The 26039-nt window shown below is 36.4% G+C and overlaps 2 protein-coding genes, 1 long non-coding RNA gene and 1 pseudogene across 4 annotated transcripts; 2 read left to right on the forward strand and 2 right to left on the reverse strand.

Moving 5' to 3' along the window:
* The first annotated feature begins 9317 nt into the window (after window positions 1-9317).
* LOC103965401 (protein trichome birefringence-like 42) lies at window positions 9318-12289 on the forward strand. Its single transcript, XM_009378465.3, has 5 exons — window positions 9318-9720; window positions 10323-10494; window positions 11137-11312; window positions 11537-11695; window positions 11902-12289. The coding sequence occupies exons 1-5, from the start codon at window positions 9491-9493 to the stop codon at window positions 12194-12196; spliced, it is 1032 nt and encodes a 343-aa protein (XP_009376740.2). The 5' UTR covers window positions 9318-9490; the 3' UTR covers window positions 12197-12289.
* Window positions 12290-13306: 1017 nt separating this feature from the next.
* Window positions 13307-14155, forward strand: LOC125478631 (protein ALP1-like; the record flags this gene model as incomplete). Its single annotated transcript, XM_048586999.1, has 1 exon — window positions 13307-14155. A coding segment is annotated over one exon (849 nt), but the record flags the coding sequence as incomplete, so codon positions are not given.
* A 3036-nt stretch (window positions 14156-17191) lies between these two features.
* Window positions 17192-21782, reverse strand: LOC103937936 (annotated as a pseudogene).
* Window positions 21783-21789: 7 nt separating this feature from the next.
* On the reverse strand, window positions 21790-25303 carry LOC125468299. 2 transcript variants are annotated; one of them, XR_007259422.1, is made up of 5 exons: window positions 24817-25303; window positions 24542-24684; window positions 23465-24218; window positions 22753-23359; window positions 21790-22575 (listed from the first exon to the last, which is right to left on the reverse strand). It is a non-coding gene; the product is annotated as an uncharacterized LOC125468299 (long non-coding RNA). The 2 variants fall into 2 exon arrangements; XR_007259424.1 differs by having other exon boundaries at window positions 22753-23362.
* Window positions 25304-26039: the final 736 nt, after the last annotated feature.

A 26039-nucleotide genomic window follows, 5' to 3' on the forward strand; every position in this document is an offset into this window, starting at 1 on the left:
GTTTCCAACCGTTGGGGTGCAGTTTGGGTTGATTGAATTTTGGATCCAAGTATTGCCCCAAACCGTATGTTATAGGTTGCGACAATTTAAAATCACAATTTAACCACACTGCCTTGGAACCAATGTAATCAGTTCATCAATGTTGTGATTTAGTTTGGTTTGGTTTGTTTCGGTTTGTGATTTAACATGTGCATAGACTTGATGAAAATTTCAGAACTCTATCAAAATAAGTATTAGGATTAAATTGATAATTCTAATAAGTTTATAAACCTATCAATTTATAAAATTAAAAAAAAAAAATCATCATCAAACTATCAACATCGAAACTTAGATTTACAATCTCATAAATCAAAATATTTAATCTCATAACTCAACCCAAAGTCTCAAGCTTTCAATCACATAACTTCAAGATGTTCATAGAATACTACAATACTAAAATAAATAATATCATATGCATATTTTTATAATATTATATGTATTAGATCAAAACCGCATACTAAATCCATATTTGTATATGTATGTTTTATTAGGGTGCTGCTAAACCCATCCAATTGTTCTATTTTCTCACTTACATTTTAATGAAAATATTAATGACATATTTATCTTTTTAGGTGAAGAAGCGATCACAGTATCATTTTTTTAAACAAAAAACTCGATGGTACGAGAGAAATTTACTTGTTTCCACTTTTATAGGAAACACGTACAGTTATCAATGATTTAAGAAGCAAGTGGTAGATGCGAGAGAGTTGTCTTATTGTCTCGTATTCAAATACTCTTTTAATAATATTCATTCTAAGGCTAAGATCACCTGTAATTATTTTTGGGTAAAGTACAAAAAACTACCTCAACTATTAGGATCACGACAGTTTCATACCTCATCTTTTAAAATTAACAATGTCATACCGCATTTTACGAATTTGTGACAATGTCATACCTCCGTCAATTTTTATGTTAGTTTTTCTGTTAAATGCTGACGTGGCAAAAGATGGGGACCACTTTCTATTAAAAAATTAATAAAATATTATTAAAAACTAAAAAAAATATTTAATATTTTTTAAATATTAAAATAATAAATAAAAGTAAAATTAAAAAAAAAAGGGTAAAATACAAAAAACTACCTCAACTATTGGGGTCACGACAGTTTCATACCTCATCTTTTAAAATTAACAATGTCATACCGCATCTTACGAATTTGTCTTCCCCCCACATCCACACTCAATTTCCCCACACCCACACTCTTCTCCCTCCTGCAACCCCAAAAAAAAAAAAAAAAAAAAAAAAAAATCCCCAGATTCCGTCGGCGGGAAGATGGGTGAGCAGAGAAGGTGGAGGATGTGTAACATCCCACATCGCCCAGGAGACTGATCCTTAAATATATATTCCCATCCCTACCTTGCACGAGGCCTTTTGGGAGCTCACTGGCTTCGGGTTCCGTAGGAACTCTGAAGTTAAGCGAGTAGCGCACAAGAGCACTCCCAGGATGGGTGACCCATCGGGAAGTTCTCGTGTGAGTTCCCAGAAACAAAACCGTGTGGGCGTGGTCGGGGCCCAAAGCGGACAATATCGTGCTACGGTGTGGAGCGGGCCCGGGAAGTGGTCCCCCCCGGGCCGGGATGTGACAAATTGGTATCAGAGCCTAACCCTGGCTGCGTGTGTGCCGACGAGGACGTCGGGCCCTTGAGGGGGGTGGATTGTAACATCTCACATCGCCCAGGAGACTGATCCTTAAATGTATATTCTCATCCCTACCTAGCACGAGGCCTTTTGGGAGCTCACTGGCTTCGGGTTCCGTAGGAACTCTGAAGTTAAGCGAGTAGCGCACGAGAGCACTCCCAGGATGGGTGACCCGGAAGTTCTCGTGTGAGTTCCCAGAAACAAAACCGTGAGGGCGTGGTCGGGGCCCAAAGCGGACAATATCGTGCTACGGTGTCGAGCGGGCCCGGGAAGTGGTCCCCCCCGGACCGGGATGTGACAGGATGGGTGCGGAAGAGGATGTGGAGAATGGATGAAAGTGGTGGATTTGGGGTTTGATGGGTTTTCAATTTTTTTTTTCCTTCTTTTTATCCTCTTCTTCTTCTTCCGCAGGGGAGTTGATGGTTTTAAAAATAAAAAATAAAAAAATAAAAAAAAAATAAAAATTTCCTTCCTCCTTTTTTTCCTCTTCTTCTTCTTCCTCCTTCTCCTTCTCCTTCTCCTTCTTCCGCAAGGGGGGTGTTGATGGGTTTTCACATATTTTTTTTATTTTTTCTTCCTCTCCTCATTTTCTTCCTCTTCTTCTTCTTCCTCCTTCTCCTTCTCCCTTCTTCTTCTTCCGCGCCGACAGGGGGGAATTTTTTTTTTTTTTCCTTCCTCCTTTTTTTCCTCTTCTTCTTCTTCTTCCTCCTCCTCCTCCTCCTTCTCCTTCTTGTTCTTCCGCAGGGGGTTGTTGGGTTTTAAAATTTTTTTTATTTTTTTGGGTTTGCAGGTGGGGAAAGAAAATGAAGATGGGGAGAAGAGAGAGGAGGGGGAGGGGGAAGGGAGGGACGAACTGATGGTTTTTTTTTTTTACTCTGCTTTTTATTATTATTTTAATATTTAAAAAATATTAAATAATTGTTTTTTAGTTTTTAATAATTTTTTAATAGAAAGTACGTCCCGAATCAAGCAACGTCAATACTTAACAGAAAAACTAACAGAAAAATTGACGGAGGTATAACCTTGTCACAAATTCGTAAGATGCGGTATGACATTGTCAATGTCAAAAGATGAGGTATGAAACTGTTGTGACCCCAATAGTTGAGGTAGTTTTTTGTACTATACCCCTTTTTTTTTAATTTTACTTTTATTTATTATTTTTATATTTTAAAAATATTAAATATTTTTTTTTAGTTTTTAATAATATTTTATTAATTTTTTAATAGAAAGTGGTCTCCGTCTCTTGCCACGTCAGCATTTAACAGAAAAACTAACAAAAAAATTGATGGATGTATGACATTGTCACAAATTCATAAGATGCGGTATGACATCGTCAATTTTAAAAGATGAGGTATGAAATTGTCGTGACCCCAATAGTTGAGGTAGTTTTTTGTACTTTACCCTTTTTTTTTTAGAAAAATATCACCTTTTTAATTTCATTTAGTGTGGATTCAAAGTACAGTAATTCTTCTGAAAATATGACTTTAGCCTTTAAAATTTAATTTTCTCTACATAAAACCTGACATAAGTTTTTGGGTAAATCTCAGTTTATTATCCTCAAGTTTCATGATTTTCAACATTTAGTGCATGAAGGTTTTTCGTCTTAAAGTCATACCTAAAGTGTTAATTTTGAGACAGTCTTATACATCCGTTAGTCTAGCTATTAAGCCTCCCGTTAACTGATGACATGACACCCATGTGGACAATGACTTGGCGTCACGTGTCATTAAGAGGTCCATGTGGAAATTAAAAATTCAAAAAAAAAAAATTCTCTCCCAAATTTAAAATATTAAAATAATTAATTAAATAAAAGTATTAAAAAAATAAAAAATAAAAAACTAGAACCCCTTCATCTTTCTCACCCAACACCTCTCCAACCCCTCCACCCACCCACCGACACCCTTCCCCTTCCTTGATACCCACCCCTACCACCAAGCCTTTTTTCCTTCTCCAAAAACCCAGCCCCGTCCCTTCCCCAAAAGTGAAATCTCACTAATCAAACAGCCAACCTGTCCAGCTCATACTAAAAAAACACAGTAACTAATCAACACAAAACAAACCCCACAATTAATTTATAAGGAAAATTAATGAAAATGACTTAAAAACTTTGAATTTTAATGATAAGGACAAAATAAAAGGTAAAATGATTAGTACCAGGATTGACGTTTTAGTGTAAAAATATGATTTTTCGTTAAAATGAACACTGTCGTGGCTTTTCATTAAAACTCCCTAATTTATATACCAAGCAACACAGAAGAGCCAAAAGATTCAACATTTAGTAGAAATTACATAAACCCAGAAAGCAAACAACCAAAAGAACAAACAAAACACAAACTTTAGAAACTTGAGCAAAATCCATGAATACCCAGATGGAGACATGACTACGAGCTGCTCGGGCTTAGGAATAGGGTCGTCATACACTTTGATTGTGATGTTGCTACCGGTCCCTGAGACCCATCTGAGATTGTAGAACTAGCGGCAGAGGTCGGATATCAAAACCTTGGTGTCGCTCACTGTTGCCTTCCAAGTAGGCCTGCCACGTCATACCGAGTTTCAGCTTGTTCATTGCCACTACTACCATTGCTGGTCTAGAGAAAGAAACAGTGAACCTATGATTGGTGTGCTTCAATACTATGCTAAAATAAACTGTGAACCTCCACTTTTGTATCCAAATACACTTTCGGACCGATTCGAGAGCAAGGTTGACGTTGCGGGATTTGTTTCAGGCTTCAACGACGGCGTTGGAAACGGAAAGGGAAGACTTGAGAGAATCGACGTCGGAGAGAATAGATCAGAGAGTTCGTCGACGACGAGGATGAAGTCTTGGTAGTGGACCTCCTCGATTTCAGACTCCTTGGATCCGGAAAAGTGGTGGAGGTGCTAGAGCAGCGTCTTGGGCTTCCCGAAAGTGAAGGCCTTGCGAACATTTGGGGTTTTTTTGTTGTTTGTCACATAGGAGAAAGGAGAGGGAGGGAATTTTAGGGTTTTGGGGGAAGGGAAGGGGTTGGGTTTTTTGGGAAGTTGAAAAGGCTTGGTGGTAGGGGTGGGTATTAGCCATTAGGGAAAGGGAAAGGTGTCGGTGGGTGGAGGGGATGGAGGGGTGTCGGCTAGGGAAGACGAAAGGGGTTTTGGGTTTAAATTTGGGAGAGTTCTTTCTTTGAATTTTTTATTTTCACGTGGACCACTTAATGTGACATCCCACATCGCCCAGGGGAGTGATCCTTATATGTATATTTACATCTCTACCTAGCACGAGGCCTTTTGGGAGCTCACTGGCTTCGGGTTCCGTTGGAACTCCGAAGTTAAGCGAGAAGGGGGCTTGAGCAATCCCATGATAGGTGACCCACTGGAAAGTTGCTCGTGAGTTCCCAAAAACAAAACCGTGAGGGAATGGTAAGCCCAAAGCGGACAATATCGTGCTACGGTAGTGGAACGGGCCCGGGAAGTGGTCCGCCCCGGGCCGGGATGTGACAGTTTGGTATCAGAGCCTAACCCTGGCCGCGTGTGTGCCGACGAGGACGTCGGGCCCCTAAGGGGGGTGGATTGTGACATCCCACATCGCCCAAGGGAGTGATCCTTATATGTATATTCTCATCCTTACCTAGCACGAGGCCTTTTGGGAGCTCATTGGCTTCGGGTTCCGTTGGAACTTCGAAGTTAAGCGAGAAGGGGGCTTAAGCAATCCCATGATGGGTGACCCACTGGGAAGTTGCTCGTGAGTTCCCAAAAACAAAACTGTGAGGGAATGGTAAGCCCAAAGCGGACAATATCGTGCTACGGTAGTGGAACGGGCCCGGGAAGTGGTCCGCTCCGGGCCGGGATGTGACACTTAATGACACATGGCATTCAGTTATTGTCCACATGGACGTCACGTCATCAGTTAATGAAAGACTTAACAGCCAGACTAACGGATATATGAGATTGTTCCAAAATTAACACTTTAGGTATGACTCTATGACGAAAAAAAACATCATGTACTAAATGTTGAAAACCACAAAACTTTAGAATAGTAAACTGTGTTTTACCTTAAGTTTTTTAATTGAATAAAACTCATTGACTAGATTCCACATTAGTAAATTCATTAATTATGTTTGACTTCACACATTTAAAAAATTGTGGATGCCTAAAATACCTCTATTTTATTTTTTTTATATTTTTGATAAACCGTATTTGAATGTTTGATGTGCATAATTAATGCCATGCAGATGAATGGTATGGAAGAATTAATAATTTTACAAAAAAAAAAAAAAAAAAACCCATTAATGTTATAAATCATTGCTTAATATATAATAACACAAAACATGTCTAGTAAATGTTATTATACATGCTTAATTACGCCAATAAAATTATATTTTACATATTAATGTAGGTAAATTATTTCACACACATACATATATATGCCTAATATATGTAAAACTCATGCAAAATAATTTACCTATAAAAAAAAACATTTAATTCAAATAGTGCATCTAATATTAAAATTTTAAAATGTTAGATAGCTTTTAAAAAAAAATATAATATACGCAATATATGTAAAATACATGAAAAATAATTTACCTACATAATAACAAACCCATATATGCAAAATACATGCAAACTAATTTACCTACAGAATAAAACAATATTATTTTGTTTAATACTAATTTATCTATTATTTGTAATATAATAATAAAATGTGCTAAATATATATATATATATATATATATATATATATATATATATGATATTGATACATACAAAATAAAGAGAGTTACTAAACCCACCCATTGTCTTATTTTCCCACCCACATTATAATCCCACCCACCTTAAAAAGTTAAAATATTAAAATGTTATTTTTTCACCCACTATTATTCCCAAAATAACCCTTAATATATATGTACATATGAAATTATAAAATTGTCTCTTAAAAAATATAACAAATAATATGTAAATGAAGACCGCTAAAGTTTGCAAATTCAAATAGAAACGACAGAGGTATCCAAATTCAAAAGAATTCAACAACGACAAATTTAAAAATACGATGGACAAATTCAAATGACCTACACACAAATTATTCTTCTACCTTTTTAATGGAAACATAATCTTCTACCTCTTTTGTAGAAGCGTCATCTTCTACATGTTCAATAAAAAAGACATCTTCTAAGTCTGTTGCTATTTTTTAACTTTCTCTGAATGAAAGGAGATGAAAATATGAGTTAGGGTTTAAGGTAGACAAATTGTCTCCCATGCCCAACCTGTTTTCTTTTTTTTTTTTTTAATTAAGAAAAACAAGATAATTAATGTCCTTATCAGTCTTTTTGTAAATGGACAAATTTGTAATTAAAAAATTCATTAAAAGGTGGGTAGAAATGTAACATCTCATATCGACCAATGGAGAAGAGGTGATATGCCTTATATGTACATGCCCACCTTCATATAACATGAGGCATTTTGGGAACTCACTTGCTTTGGATTCCATCGAAACTTCGACGTTAAGCGAGTTTGGGCGAGAGCATTCCTAGGATGGGTGATCCACTGAAATGTTCTTGTTTGAGTTCCCAAAAACAAAACTGTGAGGGCGTGGCTGGGTGTAACATCCCACATCGCCCAGGGAAGTGATCCTTAAATGTATATTCTCATCTCTACCTAGCACAAGGCCTTTTGGGAACTCACTGGCTTCAGATTCCGTAGGAACTCCGAAGTTAAGTGAGAAGGGGGCTAGAGTAATCTCATGATAGGTGACCCATTGGGAAGTTGCTCGTGAGTTCCCAAAAATAAAACCATGAAGGAATGGTAAGCCCAAAGCGGACAATATCGTGCTACGATGGTAGAACGGGTCCGAGAAGTGATCCGCCCCGGATCAAGATATGACAATTTGGTATCAGAGCCTAACCCTGGCCGCATGTGTGCCGACGAGGACGTTGGGCCCCTAAGGGGGGTGGATTGTAACATCCCACATCGCCTAGAGGAGCGATCCTTAAATGTATATTCTCATCTCTACCTAGCACGAGGCCTTTTGGTAGCTCATTGGCTTTGGTTTCCATGGAAACTCCGAAGTTAAACGAGTAGCGCGAGAGAGCACTCTCATGATAGGTGACCCATTGGGAAGTTCTCGTGTGAGTTCCCAGAAACAAAACCATGAGGGTGTGCTGGGGGCCCAAAGCAGACAATATCGTGCTACGGTGGAGTCGGACCCGAGAAGTGGTCCCACCCGGGCAGGGATATGACAATTTGGTATCAGAGCCTAACCCTAGCCGCATGTGTGCCGACGAGGATGGCGGACCCCTAAGGTGGGTGGATTGTAACATCCCACATGGCCCAGGGGAGTGATCCTTAAATGTATATTTCCATCTCTACCTAACACGAGGCTTTTTAGGAGTTCACTGGCTTCGAGTTCCGTAGGAACTCCGAAGTTAAGCGAGAAGGGGGTTAGAGCAATCCTATGATGGGTGACCCATTGGAAAGTTGCTCGTGAGTTCTCAAAAACAAAACCGTGAGGAAATGGTAAGCCTAAAGCGGACAATATCGTGCTACGGTAGAGTCGGGCCCTGGAAGTGATCCCGCCGGGGCCGGGATGTGACACCAGGGCCCAAAACAGACAATATCGTGCTACGGCGGAGTCGGTCTGGGATGTGACAGGAAAGATAAGACATTGGGGTGGGAATAGCATCACTCAAAATAAAATATCTACATAACAAAAGAATGCTATTTGATTCAAAATTAATTTGCTTACAAGATAAAGCAATGTTATTTGATTCGAAGCTAATTTACCTATTATTTGTACATATATCTTATAATAATAAAATGTGTCAAATATATGTAATAATATATGAAAAATAAGTTACCTACAAAATAAAAGAATATTACTTGATTCATTATTAATTTACCTACAAAATATATATTATTTGCTAATCATAAATTTACATATAGGTAAATTAATTACTTTAACATATATGTTAGTATTGTGCATATATATATATATATATATATATATATATTTGAACGTATAGTAATACTACATACATATAGTTAAATTATGAGGAAAACTAATGAAAATAGCTTGAAAACTTTGAGTTTTAACGATTAAGACAAAACAAAAGGTAAAGTGAATAGTACCAGGATTGACTTTTTAGTGTAAAAATATGGTTTTTCGTTAAAGTGAACAATATCGCGGGCTTTTCATTAAAACTCCCTAAATTATATATATATTGAACTTATGTGTGTGTGTGTGTGTGTGTGTGTGTGTGTGTGTGTGTGTGTGTGTGTGTGTGCGTGTTTGGGGAAATAGTATGTGCTATAATTATTTGTTCATTATAATTAAGATGAGTAATAACATTTTTTGATTTGATTTGAATATTGTGGCATAAGCTGTAAACATTTTGTAATAATAGGTCAATTACTTTTCTACTTGACAGTTTTTTTCAAATTTGGATTTTATTTAGATACTTAGAATTAGATAGGTTTTTATTTAAAAAAAGAGTTGTAAGAGTTTATATCTAAATAACCCGTAATTCTTTTATCCAAAAAAAAAAATATAGTAATTCTTTTATCTTAGAAAAAAGTATAGTAATTCTTTTATGATTAGATACTATTCTATAAGACAAGTATTTGTTCTTTAATCTAGACCGTTGAGGCATCAAATTTAAATACTTCCATGCAGAGAAGACAGAAACCCAGCGGAAGACAAAGGAAATTAACAAATGGCAAACGGCAACTCCACTCATAAAGACCACACAGCCAGAAAGATTTTCAAACATTAAAGGAAAAAAAAATCATTATAAAGAGCGTTTCAGTATTCTCTCTGCCAATTAATTTATCAGATTTCAGAGAATCTGAAATGGCACTGTGGTGTTTTCACCTTCTTCCTCTACTTCTTTCTTCTCTTTTGCCGCCATCGTCATCGGCTGCCTGTGATTTTTTTCAGGGGAGTTGGGTTGTGGACGAGTTTTACCCACTTTACAATGGTTCAAGCTGTCCCTTCATTGGATTCAATTGCCTCAGCAACGGTAGACCTGACAAAGAGTACCTCAAATATAGATGGAAGCCCACTGCTTGTGAACTTCCAAGGTAACTTTTTTCTCTGATTCTCAACTAAAATAAGCTTTTACGTTCCAGAAAATCATTTCTGCAAACATTTTTTTTCCTCTGCATAATCTTGTTTATATATGTTCGTTCACTTTTTTTTTTTTTTTAATTTCTTCAATCCACGGGAGTGGGTAGAAGAGAGAAAAGTTTGTAGAAATCACTTTACTTCTAGTCCGTGTTCCATGTAGTTTTCCACAAAGTTTTACTTTTGTTCTTGTTTTTCGATTGTAGAGAGTTTGGTGCATGTAGTCTGCAACTTGTTCCATCGGACATAAGTTAATTTCTGTTTATTTCTTGTACAAAATTTGTCGAGCTAATCATCTCATGTATTGTGTATGTGACAGTTTTAGACAAAAATTAACCAAATTTGAAGAAGGTTTTCGGAATAAAATAATCTACAAATCACAGAGAATAAATAAGGGACAAAAGAAAATATAAAGACGAAAGTGGAATTTTGTGAAAGCTACAAAACCAAAAACGTGTTTAGGCCTTGTCCTTTATTTTGGTTACTTTTTTGTTCTTCTGATTCCAATCAACGTTGATCACTCATTCATATCCTAACAGCTCATGTGAAATTGACACAGATTCAATGGCCAGGATTTCTTGGAGAGAAACAGAGGCAAAAAAATCATGTTTGTGGGGGACTCACTAAGCAACAATATGTGGCAGTCATTGACATGCATGCTACATGTTGCAGTCCCTAATTCTAAATACACCTTAACCCAAGCAGGGTCCCTCAACACATTTTACCTTGAGGTAACTCTAGGCCACTCAATTTCTTTTCACATCTGCAAGGGTTTTATAAAGCATTTGATAGCGTTTAGTTCTGCACCCGAGATTTAATGTTCATGTGACTTTAAAACATTTGCTTGTATGAAAAACTTTAAATAAACTCTTTAGGTAGATCAATGACGGATCCATCTTGAGGCAAGGTGGGTTAGCTGACCACACCTCTCCACCCCCCCCCCCCCCACCCCTTTCCTCTCGAAGATTAGACATCTTCCATGGAAGAGCTGCCCTCCAACTGCTCGATGGATTGCCCCTATGGGCACTAGGCAGGTATCTGCTAGCCTCATGTCTTTGTAAACATTGCTATAGGCATCTGTCTTTAAGCTCGTTCAGGTAACATGCTTGTTCAAAAGTTATTATCAAATAACATGCTCGCTCGAAAGTTGTTGGCATCTGTCGACAGGCGTGAAATAAGACTTGGCAAATGACTAAGGCCTCAATGAAATGCCAATTTGCTTGATATTTCATCCAAAAAATTCTTACTGAACATCCCCCCAACCCTCACCCCCACTAGTATTTCCTGGATCTGCCACTGAGGCAGATAGATTTTTTTTTTTTTTTTCATGAATTATTTACCAATCAAATTAAATTTGTTTTATGTTTTGATAGGAATATGGAGTGTCGATTATGTTTCTGAAAAATGGGTTCTTGGTGGATTTGGCTTATGAAAAGATTGGCAAAGTCCTGAAATTGGACTCCATCAGTACTGGCGACCAATGGAAAGGAGTAGACATACTGATTTTCAACAGCTTTCATTGGTGGGCTCATACCGGGCGTTCTCAAACGTATGCCAATCTTCAACTCATGCTATGTTTTAAGACTATCAATTCAAATAGAATATTAATAGAATCGTATCAATAGTTTAATTTTGACAGACTGAAAAGACGATGTACCAGACTATCTCCTAAAAGAACATTTCCATAGGCATACCAAATATAAGTTTAAATTAATCAATCATAAAAATTAATTTAGAATTGAATGATTTATGATTATTATTATGTTGTTGCAGATGGGACTATTTTCAAGTGGGAGACAAGGTGGTGAAAGAGATGGATCACATGGAGGCCTACAAGATTGCATTAACAACATGGGGTAAATGGGTTGATTCCAGCATTGATATTTCAATTACCAAAGTCTTCTTTCAAGGAGTAGCTGCTGTTCATACTGAGTAAGTTCTATTTTCAAAGCAATTGTTACACCAATATTTGATGTTATCAATTTAATAATTTTGTAACTCGTAAAATAGTAGTACGATAATACCACTTGGTATTTTGACAATTGCACTGGACGAATTTTCCATACAAACAAGAAATTGTGCAGATTTACTAACATTGTATATTCCATTTTGTGGGCATGAAATCAATTATGTTTTAGTGGCAAGGAATGGAAGGATCCAGAAGCAGGAAGTTGCCTAAGACAGACCCAACCAATTCTAGGACCAACTTATCCAGGACCAAGTCATCCGGGAGAAGCTATTGTAAAGAGTGTGTTAAGTGGCATGGAAAAGCCTGTGTATTTATTGGACATCACATTGCTCACGCAGCTCAGAAAAGATGGGCACCCCTCCATTTATGCAGGCGAAGGTCCCAAATATAATGACTGTAGTCACTGGTGTCTTCCTGGTGCTCCTGATACTTGGAATGAACTTTTGTATGCAGCTTTGCTCTAGGAATTTTCTTATTTTTCTAAATAAAATTTTCTTATGGATTGTTTGATAATAATAATAATTAGTTTTATTATTATTATTATTATTATTATTGTACGACTGATCGCATTTCAGCCTTATTAACTTACATCGTTCGTTATTCTGCACTATAAGAGCAACTCCAGCGTTGGAGCCCTCCCCCCTGGCAATTCACTATTCAATCCACCTAATGAACAGTAATTGCCCTTAATGAACAGTAAGTAGCCCTGGCAATAGATTTTGCATCTCCACCGTTACACTTCTATAGCCCTGGCAATAGGCAATAAAATATTAGTATTTTTTTTATTTATAAAATTAATACAAAATAATTTTAAATGTAATATCGGATAAGATTTTTAATCGTTGTCGGTGCGCCACGTGTCATTATCCTAAGTATTATTAAATAATACAAAATAAATAATTATAATATGGATTTCTGATAAGATTATTAACCAATCACGTCGCGCCACGTGTCATAATCGGTTCACAATCTTTGAGGATAGATTTCCATCAGATTTTAAACGAATGACGACATGTCACGTGTCATAATCTGTTAACAATCTTGGATGATAGATTTCCATCAGATTTTTAACGAATGACGGCATGCCACGTGGCATTATGCAGAACCTAATCCTTTCTGAATCCTCTATATAATCCACCATCCATCTTCACAAATCTCACACCAAAATTCTCAAGATCTCTATCATTGATCTCAAAATTTCTGCTTCCTTATTCACAAAAATCAGTTTCAATATTCATAGTTTCTGTTTCTTTCTTTCAATGTCTTCTTCTTCTTCCTCAAGGATGATGTGGGAATTGAATCAGGAAGAGGAAGACTTGTTTAACCAATCAGAATCAATGTTCAATCAGCAGGGGGTAAGAAATGAGAGGGAAGAAGATGAGGAGCGTCAAATGAGAGATGACGACGTAAGAAGGGGCAGAGCCTCACATTCCCGTCGAGTCATCCAAGCTGCGGCTCAGATCTGCAGGCCCAGGCGTTCCGGAAATATTGATAGAAGCAGGCAACGACGAGGTATGGAACTCTTGGATGATTATTTTGTTTCTAATAGTGCATTCCCTGATACGTACTTTAGACGTCGTTTTAGAATGGAACGACATTTGTTCAACAAAATCATGATTGCTGTTTGCAACCATGATTCTTATTTTGTGCAAAAAAAAGATGCTTTTGGTGCTATGGGTCTACTGCCGGAGCAAAAAATTACTGCTGCCTTGCGGATGCTTGCATATGGAGCATCTGCAGACCAAGTGGATGAGATAACGAGGATGGGGCAATCAACCATTCTTGAGTCCCTGATGAGGTTTTGCGGAGCAATCGAATCTATCTACACCGCTGAGTACCTCCGCAAACCCACACACATGGACTTGGAGCGGCTGTTGAAGAAGGCGGAGATGCGTGGCTTTCCTGGGATGATTGGAAGCATTGATTGTATGCACTGGACGTGGAAAAACTGTCCAAGTGCATGGCAAGGCGCTTACGGGGACAGAAAAGGGGCAAAAAGTATCATTCTGGAGGCGGTGGCATCTTTTGATACATGGATTTGGCACGCCTTTTTCGGGGTCCCGGGAGCTCAAAATGACATCAACGTCCTTGCCCAATCCCCAGTGTTCAACGATGTCCTGCAAGGAAAGGCACCAAAAGTTACATATGAGGTCAACAGACGTATGTACGACGGGCCATACTACCTAGCTGACGGCATCTACCCGCGCTGGTCAACATTTGTCAAAACCGTGCCACGTCCGCGGAGTGCGAAGGAAAAACACTTTGCAAGCTGTCAAGAAGGGTGCAGGAAGGATGTGGAGCGTTGTTTTGGTATCCTCCAAGCTCGCTGGGCGATCGTCAGGGGTGCGGCCAGATTGTTTGATGTAGAGTCGCTTCGATCCATCATGATGACGTGCATCATTCTTCACAACATGATTGTGGAAGATGAGTACGATTATGAAGCTGTTGATGAATATGAGCCAGACCCGATGAACAATTCAAGAACACGTATATATTGTGCTCATGACGCCACCGATGACCCCGTGCAACATGAGCCATTACAAAGGGATGGACGTTACAATGAAAGGCTCATTCAACGATATACTGCATTTCAAATGCCAGACATGCACAATGCCCGACAAATTGACTTGATAGAGCACCAGTGGGCATTGAAACAAGCTGAGGATAATTAAGTTCATTTTAGTGTGTTATTTTGAATTTGGTATGTTTATGTTATTTTATTTGGTGTGTTTTATTATTTGGTATGTTTATGTAATTTTTTTATGTTTATGTTTATGTAATTCTTAGTATATGTTTATGTTTATGTTTATGTAATTTTTTTATGTTTATGTTTATGTAATTTTTTTATGTTTATGTTTATGTAATTCTTAGTATGTTTATGTTTATGTTTATGTAATTTTGTTATGTTTATGTTTATGTAATTCTTAGTATGTTTATGTTTATGTTTATGTTTATGTTTAATGGACTTTTAACAACATAAATAACTTACCAAATTAAATAACTTACCAAATTAATTCTTAATATAAATAACTTACCAAATTAATTTGAATAAATATTCATGAACATGGAAACAACATAAATAATACAAACAATAAATAATAAATTACAACCCAAAGTGATTGGAAAATTATGGGCTCCGATTACAAAAAGTACTCTATTCATCATCACTTAACCAATTTGTGCTGCTAGGATGATCTTCTCTTGCGGTGCTAGAACCACCTTGGCTTGCTATTGTTTCTCTTGCACGCCTCCTTCGCACCACGTCCGCTTTCTCTGACTTCCAAAAAAATTTAGAATTTGGAGACTTCCCTTCTAAAGACATGTTCATAATCTCACGATCTTGTTGAGCTCGTCTTTCTTCTCTAACATGTTCCCTTTCTTGCCTAAGTAGCTCTCTTTCTCTCTCATTAGCATAAAATTCTCTTTCAACAGCTGCTGCTTTTGATGCCTTATCAGCCTTATCAGCCTCATCTTTCGCCAGTTCCCTCGCCAAAGTCAATTCACCTTGGCGAGTAAGTTCTTCCATGAACTTTGCATAATCGTTCTTGGAAGCACTCCCTTTTCTCTTTGTAGCCTTCTTACCTTGAGGCCTAATTGGAAAACGGGTCGAACCCGACGCTTGTTCAGGGAGGGGCGTTTCGGGCACTTCTTCTGCATCATCTTCATGAACATGATCGGGTGTAGAGTTTAGAGGGGTGCTGTTCATGTGCACTTCTGGACCAACTGGCACAACTCTAAATTTAGGACAATCTTTGACAATATTCCAACATTCCCACCGGTTGAATGATTTATTTTTGCCTTTGGTTTTGGCAGCATACCAAGCTTGTGCTTGAAGTTCCTACACAATAAAAATAAGTAACAAATAAATAATACAAATAAATAATTATAATGAAAATAAGTAACTAGCAAATATATACATATATATATATATATATATATATAAGTAACAAAGATAATGAAAATAAGTAACAAAGCAAATAAGAAGGCTTCAAGTTTAGTAAATAATGAAAATAATTAACAAATATATATATATATACATTAATTTTAATGAAAATAAGTAACAAATAAATAATACAAACAACATAATTATAATGTAACAAATAAATGTAACAAATAAGTAACAATAACATAATTATAATGTAACAAACAACATAATTATAATGTAACAAATAAGTAACAATAAATAATAAATTTTGTACGTAACAAATAAAGAATACAAACAATAAATAATAATATCTTGTTACCATATCCGAGTAATTTTCCCCACTTCGAATATTATTACTAGCTTGTGCCAAAGCGTCTCTCCACGTACTAAACGATTGGCTAAGTAATTTCCAACGACTGGACATCGATTCTTTGGTTCTTTTCCCACCAATTTTCTCAAGATAATTGGTATGAATAAGACTCCACATTTCTCGCAACTGCATCTCATTACCCGTAAGCGAACTATGAGTAACTTCAACCCAGCTAGTACACAACGCAACATCTTCAATAAGCGACCAATTCGTACCTGCACCAGTGGTCATTTTGTTGAAAAAAAATGGATTCAAACTTTGAGACAAAGAAAGGAATGTGATTGAAAGTGGTTGAGAAAATATGAAATTGTTGTGAAGGTAGATGATAATGAGAAGGTATTTATAGAAAAGTAAAAACAATTTTTTTTACAATTTTTTTCAGATTTTTTTTTGAATTTTTTTGAATTTTTTACATTTTTTTTTGAATTTTTTTGAATTTTTTACTTTTTTTTTTGAATTTTTTTGAATTTTTTACATTTTTTTTTGAATTTTTATTCAATTAATTAATCTCTGCCGTTGGATATAAAAAAATTTGAATTCCAACGCTCCAGATTGTGCCACGTGTCACAACGGTAACTTTTCAGATTTTTTAAACTATTTTTTCATTTATTTTTTAATTTATAAAGCATTTTAATATCCACCGTTGATCTCAGATCGAACGGTGGATATTAAATCTGACAGTTTTAAAATTTTTTACCGTTGAGATCTAACGGTCCACATTAAGTGACCGTTAAGATCTAACGTACCGTGGGAAGCCACGTGGCTTCCCAACGGTAACAGACAAAAGTTTTTTTTTTTTCTGATTAAACTGTCAGGACGCGCCCCCACGCGCGGGTGGGGTGCACGCGCCTGACACAAAAAAAATAAAATAATACGCTGACGCCACCCTGGCGTCAGCATGACGTCACTCCCACCCCGGGCTCAAGGCCTGTCGATTCCTCACGGGCCTGGCCCTCGGGCCTCCCCCGTCCCCCGGCCTGCGTCACGCTGGACGCCTTCCACCGGCCCTCGGGCCTTTGTTCTGGAGCCGGTCCCCCGAGCAAATTGCAACGGTGGGAGTGCTCTAAGCTCTCTTAAATTAATAATTTGTCAATTTTGTTTAAAAAATCAGAAAAGAAAAAGAAGAACAAACGGATTACAAACTTCGAATACTATTCAATTAAGTGAAAAAAAATATATATATTAAAATAATAATAATAATAATAAAATACATAAAAGTGCTAACTTTTCCAAAAAGTTTGCAACAACACATAAAACAGAAGGCAAAGTCTCCCTTTTTATTTCTTTATTTAAACAATTAATCACAAGTCCATCACATTAGTTGCCAGAATTTATTCATCCATAATAAAGAATAAAGGAACTCATCGGCTCCATTATTATAATATACTGTATATTCATGATGAACCAATGCCAATGAAACCCTAAACCCTAATCAATATTATGCCTTTCAAACTCAACAGGAAGGGCAGAACCATCCAATGCCAGCAACCTCTTCCCGTTCTCAACCAAAACACCAACCCACGTCGCTCTACAATTAAATTTGCAAATGGGACACGCCTCATAAGGACACCACAACAGACTGTAGAGACCATTCCCTTCCCTAATAATCTTAAAGTAGTTTCCAGTCAGATACCCTTCATTTTCGTCTTCTCCAATAAAAATTAGTCTCCTTTCGGTCTCTTGGCCTTTCTCCTTGCTTCGCTTCCACGCAGTTGACTGCACACACCGCAAACGTGATTTTTATGTCCCTACCCTCCTTCACCACTGTTTCAACTTCTGCGAATGGCGCAAAGGTCACCGGAAAGCCGTCGGGACCTGAGAGGTCTTCTTGACCTACGTAAAACGGGCATGTTCCGTTTCTACGGTCGATCAAACGGCCGCCATTTTCGGTAACGGCAGGCTTGATGTAGTACTCAACCCCACGTTGAAGAGGTTGTCCGGTTGTGTCGAGCACCGGAGAACCTGCTGTGTCATTTGATGTTTGGGCTAGGGTCGATATGGCCATCATTAGCAATGTGAAGCTGAGGAAGCTTGAAATAAACTTCATAGACATCATTTCGATCGGTTTAATTCAATCGATCTCATACAATTGCAAAAGCAGAATAATTTATGCTTAGTATGTTTTCCTTATGTGTGGCTATTCCCAATGTATTTACAGAGATGCAGTTGTGACGAGACGTGACATGATCAAACATCGAAAATGAAAGTCAAGTAGTCTCATCTATTACCATTAGCTAGGGTTTTGGTTTACTTGTCTTCTGTCACAGCAAGGCTTAACGTCTTGAAGGATCCAGACTTGAGTAATGTTATTCATACCATGTTTTTATACCACATTTCTATACCACTTTAGGTGGTATATGATGTGGACAGTTACATCATTTGAAAAATTTGCATAACCCAAGGAAATGAAGGAGTTCTCGTATACCATAATCATCATTTAATTAACTAGTTTTTCTTAATGATTAGTTTATTAAATAAAGAACTAAATTTAAAAATCTGATTAATTCAAATGATATGACCATCCACAACAAATGTCACCTAAGGTAGTATGAAGATGTGGTACAAAAACATGATATGAATAACATTACTCTCTAGACTTTGATACCCTTGATTGGAAATTTGGCTGTAGGGAGAGAGAGGTGCTAGTTTGGTATTGTTGTGCTTTGAAAACAAAACTGATTCTGATGTGCTGTGAGAATAAACAGCTTTGAAATAAAGCTGGTTTTTCAAAGCTCATTTTTGCTGTTTCATGTTTTCAGCTTTTTTCCACCCAAAACTGTGAAAATAAGTTGTTTTTAAGTATTTATCAAACACTTTTTTGAGCTCAGATTCTTTTTATACCACTTTTTATAAAAGCACATCAGTATCAAACCAGTACTAAAATGCTTGCCTACACATGTGGCACATATAGATAACTACGTACGTGGGTTAAAAGGATAAAGTCATAATTGTTAAATGACGTTTTGAGCAGTGAACATTGAACAAGAAAATATATAGCTAGACATAAACATTTTGGAATTTGACAAGTACAAGTACACACACGTAAATTGGCGGTGGGGCACTTTGTTTGAACGTTTGGTTTTGAGCCTTAGGTAATACTAGAAAGTTTTGCCCGGGCGTTGCTGCGGGATTAGAAATTATGTGAAAATTTATCTTTAAAGGTATAAACACATCAACTTATATCACATCTAATTGAATTACTGCAAAAACATATTAACGTGCTTAATATGAAAATCCATAAACTATTCGACAATATGAAATCTAACAATCTCTAAAGATGAAAAATGAATGTGGAAATTCAGCAATCTCTAAAGACCAGAAAAGACCAGAAAAGAGGTATAAAAAAGTAATTCAACTTCTTAATTTAAATTAGTTCTCACCATAACAAAAATAATGATAACGTTTTCACATTAACTTGGATTGATTTCGATCACCAGCATTAATAAAACCAGTGACTCCAACCTAAGCAAGCAAACGACTGAATTAGATCCAAGCCAACCAACTTCGAATTTAACCAAATAAAAAAAATAATAATTACAATTAAACTAACCTATTCTTCCCATATGAAGTAGTTGTTGTTCCCTGTTTTGCCTTTGTGAATAGTACATTGTTCACTCTCAACACACAAAATAATCCTGTGATACACACACCAAAAGCAACAATAACAATAAACAAAACATACTTAATCTCCACATAAACATTAATCCCCAATCAGCTGACTCAATCGTTCAATGTTCCTTAACACAACTATGTGTCAATCTAACACTTTTTTTTTAATCATATTTACAGGAAGGAGCAAACATATACACATAACAGATGGTTAAGTTTTAGCTGATAATGGAGCAATGGTAACAAACACTGCAGCTGTAACTCAAAGGTTAAACTGGTCTTGCAGTGTATGAAAGACTGTTTATTCGAGTGTGAGTTTGCCAATAATTGATAAGTTTGTGCATTGATAGTTAAGACGAAAGAAAGACTAAGGCCAATCAATATTCAAATGCAATAATTTTTTTTATGAAAGTGAACGGAAGACAATGTGAGAACAGCATACCTTATAATGAACGATAATCGGAGGCAATGTTGTATGCAAAAATTCGTTAGCCTGTTTACTGAAGAGTAAATGTGTGAAATAGTACGCTGAAAAAGAAGAGTAAATAAAGTATAAGTTGAAATATAGACTCAGAGTCACATAGTAAAAAATTTAGGAAATAAATGAGTAAGAATAAACTGAAAAAGTATGCTACAAAAGATCAACCACTATGAATCTTCTTGTACAACAGAAAAGCAAATTTTTCTTTCTTTTCCAAAAACATACAAACTCAGCTCATCTTTTGCATAGCAAAGATGGACCCAAAGGAGATTCCAAAAAAGACAACCCCGTAGGAGACGCACTATAGTTTCTGCCCACCACAGAGCTTAATCTCTGTCCACACACTATCCATACCCCTTACTGAATCCAAACCCCTAAATCGAACTGATCACAAAACTGGATTACTGCTCTTACTCTGTTAGACATACCCACACTTATCAATTTACACATAAATTTCAATTCTGAATCATTTGGGTTTCCAAAAATTTCCACAGAAATGCAAAAGTAGACAAATAAACTGAAACAAAATTATGTGCACTGGGGAATCAAGACTCACCCAAAATTGCTATCCAATGCCCTACAATTGAGAACACGTTTACAAAGCCTTTCAAAGGCTCATATTCAACTTTCATATGCAAAGACTCTAAGCTCCAATTGTTATTTCTCAACTCTAGTTACTTCAGCTGCATAACAGAAAGAAAAAAAAAATTATTTAACTATAATTAACTAATCTGATTTAAGATTAATAAAAAAAAAAAAAGTCGGAAATTTCAGCTTTAAAATTACATCTCAGGCTGGAAGTCGAATAAAAAACGTAGAATTTCAAAACTCCTCACCTTAATGTCAGAAACCCGAAAAACCGGATCTCCTGAAACCAAAAAGAAAACCAAATTAAATCTGAGGCCAAAATTCCCAAAATCACAACCAAAAAATTTAAATGAAAAACCCGTTTATAAATCCAAATTTACACTCCCAAGCACATAACATTCAAAGCCCACACCAAATCGGCAGCAGGAAACGTGATCCGCTCCAAATTTTCTGCAAATCGAGACCAAACAGACTATTTTTTAGCAAGCGAGCGTTGTCGTCTGCAGCCTCCGACAAAAGGATCTAAACAAATTTTACTGACTTAACCATTTTTTGGAAAAAGCCGAGACACAGAGAGAACTCGAGATGGGAGAGCAAGGCCAGGATTGAGAGAAGGTTTGTGAGACGGAGATAGAATTGGAAAGAAGAGTCCAGAAAAGAGAAAAGCTGTAGTCCACGCCTCGTGGAAAACAGGGACACAAACGGAAAGAAAACAGAGAAGCGAGGGCAGTTCCGTCTGGACACTGGTCATCCACAGTAAACAACCCCAACGGGTTTTAGTATATACTAGATAGTTTTGCCCGCGCGTTGCTGCGGGATCACAAATTGTGTGAAAAATTTGTTTCAAAGATATAAAAAGATTGTATGACAGAAAATGCTGAATAAATCTTTATATACGAAAGATTTGATTGATACAATCTATATACAAAAGATGATGTGCATGTGAAAAAGATTAATCTTTACTTACATTCCTGCATTCTTACATTTTTCGAACTCACCTACTTTAACTCCTCCACACTCAATAGGCACGAACCTTCATCTTTCTTGTTGGATTAAAAGCTGGCAAATCGCAGAGCTGAAACCATTTTCATTCAATTACAAAGTTGTAGAATCAAAATATCAATTTTATCAATTTACGAAATCACAAATATGCAGATAAAATTGCATGTAAAGAAATGTGTAAATAGAAAAGTATCAAATTGCAAAAGAAATGTTAACACAACACCACTACAATAATAAGAAATCTCAAATAATAACATCTACCACATATGATTTTTTAAAATGGATACCGGTAATAGATAACTTATAGCTTTCACTTGCTTACTGTTGTTAATGAGATACAAAATACAGCCAACAAAAGAAAACATAACAAATACCAAAAGAAAGATTAAGCTCCCAAGCAAGTATTTAAATGAAAGAGATGTAAAGGTAGTCATATAACTGAAAAACATCAATGTTTCAAATAATAACCATCACAAAATTATTCCACTCAAAGTCCCCTAAATAACACATCATGGGCATCCTGCCACGATTATCTGAGAATATATCATTGGTTACTGTTGAAAATATACTGTATTATCTTGAATTCAAAGTACAAACAATGAAGAATGCACATGAAGAACACACAATTTCTTTGCAAAACAATTTTATAATGTTATAATGTTGAATTGGAAATTCAGAATGAACTTCATTAGTTCAATATGAAAAATTCAAGAATTTAATTACACTGAAAAATGAAAATCACGAAGCAACGAAGAAGCAAGCAAACTACAGAATTCAAAGAACCAAACATGCCAGAACTGAAACATTAAAAATAGCATTTAGCTATTTCAAAGATAAAAAATCCCAGATATCAGTATATCAGCACTCCCTGCAAAACACCAAAATCAGAAAATTAGAAAAATCTAATTTGATATCATTGTATCTTAAGAAACCACGAAATTTCCAATCAAAGAAAAAGTAATAAAAACCCCTGCATAAAATAATCAGAAGATAAAAGCTGAAATTTGTAAAGCATTTGTGCAAAGCACTTATTAGAGGAACTTACATATGGATGAAAGTGTTGGTCTCTTGTATCATGTTAGAGCAGCATTAGCTGGAATTTACAAATATAATACATTCTGAGCATTCGAATGATTCACTTTGCACAAAACCTAATCATCCAACTGTGCAGAAAAATAAAAAATGCACAATGACAAATTTGAATCTATAGTACTACAATAAAGAACGGAGAAAAAGTTACTTATTACAACCCCAGTTTTTATTGGTGTCATTACCCCCAATCTTGTACCATATACCAAGGTACTGAAAACATACTGTTTCACATTTAATTACACTGTTTCACATTCAACTGTGCACACATAAAATTAGTATCAAATTTATTTCAGTAATGGCTCAATGGTGTAAGGATTCTTTATCGCTTGTTTTGACTTAGACAAATTTTTTCATCATTGCGGCTTTATTTTTTTCTAATACCATCACGTAAAATAAATGCAAACCAAGAATATCTAGAACAATATAAATAAGGAATTTCAAAACATTATAGCAGAAAATCAATTACATGCAACTTTTCTTTAAACACTCTTTAAATGTAGAAAACAAAACTAACCTTTTTTGTAGTAGCGATGATAAGGAATTAAAAACCAAAACAACATCTGCTAAAAAATACAAAAAAAAAAATCAAAATGAAAAAAAAAAAAAAATCAATCTTCAAAACCATATGCAAAATAGCGGATTTGTGTCATCATCATTATCCTCACCATTATCATTATCATTACCCACTTGCAATTCCTTGCTGTCTGGTTCCAAATTACTCTTAATTCTCATCCAAGTTAATGGGTTTTGAATCGCCACCAACTTCTACAATTCCCAAATCACAAAATTCTAGTAAAGGGTATGCCAAAAACACAAATTCAAAATTCAATTTCTTTTTGTACAGGACAATAGAAAGATTGAGACTTTTTTTACTTCTACAGTTCTACACACTTTCGAGCTCTAAATTTTCTCGGAAACAAACAGAAAGTCAAAGAAGTTGTACCTGGTCCAAGAGAAGAGCAGTGCTAGAAGAGATCTCTGGTGAGAAACTTAATAAGATGGACCAAACCATTGAACAAAGAAACTCAGTGAGACTAAAAGAACGATAATCAACCATAACAATTATAGTTAATAATAAATGTAAAAACCCAGAACCATTAACCTTCCTTAAAAATATGAACTATTGTCCTTATTACTATGTATTTAACCAGATCGCAAACAATCTCATTAGATCTCATGATATCATGAGGGGGCATGAACACATGCAATTATCAAGAAGTTAAATCTCCAATTTCTAATCACAAATTCCAAACATAAACAACGGAGTGCAAGGGATAAGAACATATTGGACTGATGAACGGAATAGCTAATGTGATGAAAATGCTCAAACCTTACTAACAACGCTGCAACTCCTGAAAAATCATAGACTCACAAAATTTGGTTTTACCAGGCAAACCGTGGACAACCCATTGCAATTTACTGCAAAACAAAATTGTTAGTATATCCAAAACACGATTAAAACCCACAAATCCATCACCAAAATAAATAATTTCCCTAACAAAATTAATCATATTAACAATTTTTTCAACCTGATATATAGATACACAACGACATGTATAAACATATCAGAGATATAGAGAGAGAAAGAGAGAGGTAGAGGTAGAGAGAGACATGATGGTGTTGATGAACACTGGACAGTGAGAAAAGCAGAGGACAACTGGAGCTTGCTAAAAGAGATTAAGTACAGTGAAAAATTAAATATTTGACTTCTGGGTACTTGAGAAGAAGTGAGATTTAGTTACCTATGTAAGGAGAGATTGGGAAATACTTTGAAACCCTTGCATGAGCAATCGCAAGATCAGGAAGAAAAAAAACCTTGGAAACCAATTTTATGACCTTCCACATAGCGCCGACAAATCTAGGTTTACAGGGATGCAAAACTCATCTGAAAAAAGAGAACCCAAACAAAATCTCAAATAAAAAAAAATTTAAAAGAAAAAAGAAAAGGAAAACCACGATCACAAAACCCCATATTTGAACAAAAGAAAACCCCAGATGTAAGATCCGAAGAACTCACCAAGAAATGCTATCCTTTATGGGTAAAATTTTTCTTCGAGTCAAACCGAAAGCGTTTATTGGTTGGGTGGTTTTTCAGCAAAACGGAGAAAGTGAAAGAGAGAAAATCCCTTAAACCACGAAAATCAGCAACCCTTTCCGCGAAAGAAAGCACGGTTATCACAGGAAACAGAGGATTGGAAGAAAGAACAGCCAAAACGAAAAGAGCAAAAGCCGAAATCAAGAAAAGCAACGAAGGAACAAAACCCTAACTTAAGATGTCTCTCGACCTCTCTCTCTCTCTCTCTCTCTCTCTCTCTCTCTCTCTCTTTCTTCCGCTCTCTGTCAGAGTCTCCATACCCCCAAAACCCTCATTGAAGGACAGCAAATGAAACTGTACAGAACAACCCTCGAATTCAGTCAAAACCGAGAAGAGAAAACTGACTTTCCCACTTCTGAAATCCATCAGCCATACCTCTCCCCTGCGCTGTCTTCCCCTCGGCATCTCTCTCTCTCTCTCTCTCTCTTTCTCTCTCTGTCTGTCTCTCTGTTTCTCCGTTTCTTCCGCTCTCTGTGAGAGCTGCATTTCCCCGAAACCATCAGTGAAGGACAGCAAATCCAACCCTTACACGGCAACCCCTTAATTCACTCAAAACCGAGAGGACAAAATTGCCCTTCCAACCTAGTCCACATATAATGGGTTTCTTGCAAATAAGATGAAATGAAGGGGTAATTCGTCCTAAACCCTCCGGACAAAATCACCCTTATCAGTTCAAATAATATCCTTCAAACCCAGCCCAATGTTCATGGTTTTTTTGTAAATAAGATGAAATCGAGGGGCAAACATTTGACTGTAGCCCAATGAACAGTCAATCTCTCCTTAGTTTTAGAATAGATAATGATATATGATTGTGTGTTGTAAACTGAATGCTAGCATGTATATCTTGAATATATAATTCAAGATGGAAAAATACTTTCATCCACCATACATCATCCCATTAGTACAAAAACAAACTTGCGCGATGGAGTAAATTACGTTGCATAAGGAAATTTTGTGCAACGTTGACAACTACGTGTCACGCAAGGACATTTTGCGCGACGAAGCATTCCGTTGCGCAAAACTGTTTAGTGCAATGAAGGTGTACCATTGTCGCGCAAGGTTGGGAAAAAACAGGTCAAAGCCTTGATTTAGCACCAGAAAATTGTGCGACGGATCAACCCGATGGGTCATGCAAAGGTGTTTGT

Source organism: the organism of the source record quoted next, unplaced genomic scaffold (assembly GCF_019419815.1).
Source record: "Pyrus x bretschneideri cultivar Hongxiangsu unplaced genomic scaffold, Pyrus_bretschneideri_v1 Contig25, whole genome shotgun sequence".
Taxonomy (NCBI): domain Eukaryota; kingdom Viridiplantae; phylum Streptophyta; class Magnoliopsida; order Rosales; family Rosaceae; genus Pyrus; species Pyrus x bretschneideri.